The sequence below is a fragment of the Larus michahellis genome, chromosome 1 (assembly GCF_964199755.1).
Source record: "Larus michahellis chromosome 1, bLarMic1.1, whole genome shotgun sequence".
NCBI lineage: Eukaryota > Metazoa > Chordata > Aves > Charadriiformes > Laridae > Larus > Larus michahellis.
In genome coordinates, this window is record NC_133896.1 from 73,628,760 (window position 1) to 73,635,076 (window position 6,317).

General features: G+C 44.4%; 1 protein-coding gene across 1 annotated transcript in view; it reads right to left on the reverse strand.

The window, feature by feature from the left end:
• Positions 1–6,056, reverse strand: part of ETNK1 (ethanolamine kinase 1) — a 33,411-nt gene extending 27,355 nt beyond the window's left edge. Inside the window, exon 1 of the mRNA XM_074586477.1 lies at positions 5,589–6,056. Within this exon, the coding sequence (XP_074442578.1) occupies positions 5,589–5,744 (156 nt within the window). The 5' untranslated portion in view covers positions 5,745–6,056. The remainder of the gene's footprint in view (positions 1–5,588) is intronic.
• Between the last annotated feature and the right edge of the window lie 261 nt (positions 6,057–6,317).

The window sequence follows — 6,317 nt, forward strand, 5'->3', positions numbered from 1 at the left end:
AGAATGGAGAAAGCAACACCACCACTACCTATGCCATGTAGTATCACTTAAACTTTTTTTTTTTTGTTTTGCTACCAAACCAACACTGCAGCTTCAAGGAAGAACTTGGGGGAGGGGAGGTGTTGGGGGTTTTTGTTGTTGGTTTTGTTGTTTTGGGGCTTAGGTGTTGGGGTTTTTTGTAACATTTTAACTGAAGTTTCACATCTTCCATATTCTCAATATAAAGACCATTTAAAATTACATTCAGTAGTCTATTATAAAATGCTATAGATATGTCACCCCTTGCAAGGGCTGGTTTCCGATCTAAATGTGTGACAAGATGAAAAATCTTTCTTTTATGTCATATGAAAATCCCAAAGTTTTTTTATCTTGTTTCTGAAGAATATTCTCCTATCTGAAAACAGTCAACATCAGATAACTAGTTAAGATTTCCAAAGTGGTGAATCATTTTAAATCTTTCTACAGATTTTGTGATACTGACAAAACCAGTTACAGATAAATGCAAAACAATTAAGCTAATAGAAAAGGAGTACAAGATTTTGTTCTAACTCAAATAATTTTCTATTCCTCCTGCTGGAAAAATTTGACATAAAATGGACACATAACACTAGGGGGAAAAAAATAGGAACTAAACCATCTTAGATAGCTACCTTCCTTTCCAATCTTACAAGTCTATAGCAGAAGCTATATGGCATTACATAGCCAGATCCAAGCTGTGTCTAAGCAAGTATCAGTTCTCTGTAATTAGAATAAGTCATCAATACAAACACACCTATAGCATGCACAACTGGATTACATCACGCACTGATGTGGCACATGTGGTACATCAATTACGTAAAACATCACCACATGCATGATTGCTGCCCCACCCACTGATACCACAAAAAACTCTTTACAACAAGGGACTGAGATTATCAAGCCTTATCGGAATCTTAGTAAGAATGGATAAGCAACCTAGTCTCAAGCGACATCTAATACTGCCTACATTTCCCACTTACTGTGACATTCTGTTCAAGGCACACCTCAAATTACCTTTTTTCCACAACACATGGGCAATGCAGCCCATTCTGCAACTCTTAACTTTTCTTGGTCCTTCCTTCACTCATCACTGTTCTATTTAGAGATATTAGCACTTCAGGATGTTAATCTGTGAACTCAGTCCTTCCCTCTTTAAGTGGTAAGTACTTTCACAACTGCTGAAGAGCATGATGTCCTAAAAAACAGCTAAGCAATAAAAATACTCTGGAAAAATGTAACTATACAAAATAAGTTAGTTTGCATTGTTTCCCCACAGACTAATGTTTTCTGTTTCCATTCAATTATTTCAATACTTTAAAACCCACAGGCCACTTAAATAAGTTGCGAAATATTTTTTAATCACAGTTTGTCATAAAGAAAAAAATCGCCACAAGCAAAGAAATTAGAGCAGCAGCCAGAAAATATTGCCTGAAGAAAAGCTATTGAGAGCAAGTCAGGAAGAAAAAGCAAAGAGACACAGGGAAAAGCTAACCTCCTATATAACAAGAAACAAAAAAAAAAAAAAAAAGAAAAAAATCAAAGGGGAAGGGGGGGCATTTTGACTGTGAAAGTACAAGTCTGTAAGTATGGCTCTATCATCTGCATTCACATTTCATAGCTACAGGAGCAAGTTTTTGCAAATAATTATAAAATGCTGCAGTAGTAAAGTCATGCAAAGTGTTGCTAAATGCAAAGACACATACATCTTGGTAACAAAGACACAGTACCAGAAAACAAGCAATGTCCAATTATTTCAGAGAATAAAACAAAAAACCCCACTTATTAGGAGAGGACCCGGTACTAAGTTCTAGATAGGAGCTTGCAGGATTCAGGGGTGGAGGGGAGTCTTATTGAAGAATTTGATCCCTTTTGCAAAACTGATCTTTTTTTTTCCCCCTCTCTCCTCGGGTTTGGGTCAGGACAAGAGCACTGTTTGCTTGCATATAATTTTTATAATTCTAGATCCCTGAATGACTTTGCAGCTGATGTTTTTTCGCACTGGTCTATCCAAGTAATGGAGGTGTAAATTAGCACTATCACCATTAAGCCTCTTTACCAGTAAAAACAAGCAGCCCTTATTATCAATGTTAAAAATTACTTCGGAATGGAAAGAAATACAATTGGTTTTCCTGTACCATAACATTACACTGCATTACATTAACCTACTGAATCCTCCATTATCACCAGACCTACAAGATGTAGCATAGGTTATGGGATAGAAGAATCTGCACTTACTGAAGAGGTAACTAACCTTCCCATACTGTAACCAAATCCTTCAAATACTACCACAAATGAATCTCCATAAATGAGGAAAAATTAAAAAAAAAAAAACAACAAACTCTTAATATGGGCAAGATTCCAAACTGTGATTGTATTTTTACATTAGTAAGGATGATACAATTTCTTTAAGACAGTAGAGCTAAAACAATTAAGTTTTTAACTGTCACTTATAAAGAATTGCTTAAAATATAAAAATTGGAATGCCCACTGTCTCACTTTAAGCTGTTCACTAATTCAAAACAGGGTGTGAGTTCTGAAGACCATTTTTGCTTATGAAATCCAAAAAAAATGTCTCGTATGTTCACTGCAATCAATTTCTGAATTTAACAAGCAGTGAGCTTTTCAGCAGGAGGCTGGGAGAGAGGCCTCCAGAGATCCCTTCCAACCCGAACTACTCTATGTTTTTATTACTAAAATCAGCTGTTACAGAATCAAAAGTGACTACTGCAAAAAGCAGATTTGTTTTAATGACATTGCTTTGTATTACTGTAAAGCAGAGAAAGCAAGCCTCAAGAATTTAATAGTTAGAAAATGTAACACCCAGTTCTACACAGCTCCAAGTACATCCTCAGAAGATAACTGCACAAATTATTTATCTACATGAAGATCAGTCTTTAGAGAGGGAAGTTTTATTTCTCCTTACCAATGTAAAAGAACTTAAGTATCTGTACTGTTTTGTAGTGATAATATTCACATATAACTTCAGATTGAGGAGATACATTACAGTAGAACTGCCTGTGATTCAGCAGATAATTGGCAATGCTTATGGAGTCTACAGACCTCCAATAAATAATGAAATTTAAGAATTAAAGTGCTGAAGATTTAAACTATTTTCATCCTCTGTCCTACACTTATGTTTTATGCTATGAGGCAAAAAAAAAAAATGCTAAAATATATTCATAAATTTACATACTTAAAAATCTTACAGAAAGTGAGGATTAGGCATTAAAATTTTTAAACTACGTTTCAAAATTGTTTAGCTGACTAAACAATGACACACAACAGTAAATTTCTGCAAGAGAAGTTAAGTAACTTTTTGAAGTCAAACTCCGGACTCATCTTCTTACTAATTGTTTTGACCCAAGAAGTACTAAGAGTAAAGGTAGCTAGCAGCAGAGTTCAACAGAGGAAGCAGTAGTTCGCTCCACCTATCAGTGTTCTTTGTTCTACTTGGCTATGGTGCTGCTGTTTCTGATTATCAAGCATATTTTCCACGCAATACACGACTCTCATTTTCATCTCCCTTCTAAATATACGTCCCTCTAATGAGAGGGCTCCAAGGCAGACCTTCTGCTCACTCCATCCTTTTCACAAAGTCACCTTTCATTTCAGCATCTTACTGCATGTGATGCACATGTAACATGCATGTGTACCAGACTGCAGCAGCAATGGTGGCAATGCAATTAGTTTCAAACACACCCATTCCTCCTCATTAGTCTGTATGTGAACTGCTGCGCATATGTAAAGTGTTAAAAATAAAAGGCCACTGAAGAGCTTCATGAGAATAGGATGTTCTGCTGCTGCTGAAAAGGAGGAAAAAGAAATAAGCTAGCCGAAAAGTTTTGGTCTTAAAAGTAACTTGGTTGAAACAAAACTCAGACAATTTTTAGACAGAAACCTCTAACCACAGACAGCAGTCTACTACTATACTATTGCTTGACCAGTCAAATGAGTCCCTGTTCCACATCGATGGTACTGGTGGTTTTTATTCTGTTAATTGCGTCTTCCAAAGAGGGTGACAGAGGAAGGAAGCAGCATTTTTTTTTTCCCTTAAGCCTACTAGAACTTTACCAAAAGGCTAGAGTCATCCCTCCTTAATAAGAAAATGTTTTTGTTTCACTTATTAGCATTCCTGTATGAAAGAAAAAAAAAAATATTCTGTTGAGAAATATCCTCATGAGAGAGCTAAAAGAACAAAACCATGTTTAACTTTAGGTAGTCCTGCAAGGAGCAGGGAGTTGGATTTGATCCTTATGGGTCCCTTCCAACTCAAGATATTCTATGAACTCTCTTTAATATTACATATTATAAAGCTATTTTCATGACACCTCAAGATGTTGGGACTGTGCTTAACTTATGGCTACAGCCCTCAAAGGAATTACTTAGAAAAAACTCGTTAGCTTTATTTTCATGTTAACTGGACCAGCATACGTCAAGTTTCTTTTCCTATCAAGAAACTTCAGAAAGTATCACTCAATTTACGTGCTAGCACCTCAATGTGCTCAGTTTTCCTACACAAATTAGTTCCAGCAGCTCTCTTCAGAGGAACTTCCCCAAAATAAGACACTTCCACGTATTAATAACTGATGAATAACACAGTTTAACAGCATGTAATAAAACGCTCAACTACACACAGGGTGCAACTGAAAGGCCATTTTAGGCAGGTAAATTGATGGAAGAGTCCTACGGGGCCAGATTAAGTATATTCTAGAAGCACAAAAGCAGCCAATCCTCGAGCAGATGACTCGTCACAAACACGAACGATTGCTCACCTAGAGGAGAGCAGCGACTGAGCGCCGGTACTTCTGCTGACGGCCGAGGCGAGACGATGCGAGCAAGGACGTTAACGGGGCTCATACTTACCGAGACACCACCAGCCTAAAAACCAAACCCCGTGGCGAACCCAAGCCGTTGATTTATATTTATCTATTACAGCGCGGGGGGAGCCCGCGAAGGTCTCCGCGGCCGAAGGCGCCCGCGGCAGCGCTCCGGCGGCCGTTACCTCGCCGGCCGTTACCTCGCCGGCCGCCCCCCTCCACGCCAGGGCAGCGCGGCGGCAGCCAGCAGCCCCCTCCTCTGCCCCGGGGAGGCGGCAAACCGCCCCCCAATCACACACACACCCTGCTTTACGAACACAGGATCCGGCGAGGGGGACCCTCACGAGGCCCTCCCCCACCCTCGCCGGCATCGCGGCCCCGGGGCCGCCGCCCGAGAGCAGGTGGAAGAGCTCTCCTCTCCGCTAACGGAGGGAGGGAGGCAGGCACGAAAGAAGGAAGAGGAAAGAGAGCGATGGGGAAGGAGAAGGCGGAGGGCCGGGAGGGGGACGGGGGATGCTGCCGCGCCGACACGCCCCGCCGCCAGACCTGCCTGGCAAATGGGGCTCGGCGCAGGGGGCTGCGCTGGGAGAGCCGGGAGGGGGGAGGGGAAGGAAGCGAGGCGGCAGCTCCCCCGCACAATGGCCGCCCGCCCTCCCCCCCTTCCTTCCTCTTCCCTCTCTGAGGTCGGGCTGCCGCATCCCCCGCCGGGGACCCGGGCCCACAGCCCCGCGTCGCCCCCGGCCTTCCCCGTACCTGCAGCGTCACCTCCTCGGGTCTCCAGTGGGGCCGCAGGCGGCGCAGGAGCTGCAGGGCGCCCTGGCGGCAGCCGGGCCCCTCCCGGTCGCTGACGGTGATGTCCAGCTTGGGCACCTCCGGGGAGCCGGGCGGGACGTGGATGTAGTTGGACATGGCGGGCGGTTAGTCGGACACGGGCAGGCGACTCTTGCTGCTGTCTTCTCCGCGGCGGAGCCGGCAACTGAGGGGGGAAATTTCCACTTCGGCTCTCGATAAAGCGGCTCCACCTCCCCCTTCTTCTCCTCCTCCTCCTCCTCCTCCTCCTCCCCCGGCTGCAGCGCGGAGCAGCCTGGGAGAGCGGGCGGGGTCTGTCGGTGCTCGGCCCGCCACTGACTTGGCCGGGACCGTCACCTGCTCGCCTGACCTCCCCGCAGCGGTCGGTGGGGCAGCCGGAGGGGTGGGGTAGTGAAATCTCCTGACGGCCACGGGGGTGGGGGCTGCCCACCCAGGCGCCTTCACAGCGCGCCCCGCCCCCAGCCGCCGCCCGCTCCCCGGGGCGAGCGAGGCGTGAAGGAATGCGGCTGACCGCGGCGCCGCCCGGTCAATCGCCGGGCAAAGAACTGATTTTAATCTGGCTGTTGAGTTATCTGCTGCGGTTAATTTTTGTCTTTTAATTTTTGTGCCAGCCGTCGCAACAGCCCCTTTTCGTCTCCCCAGCTGGCTGCGTACCTGCCCACTGCCTCCCCC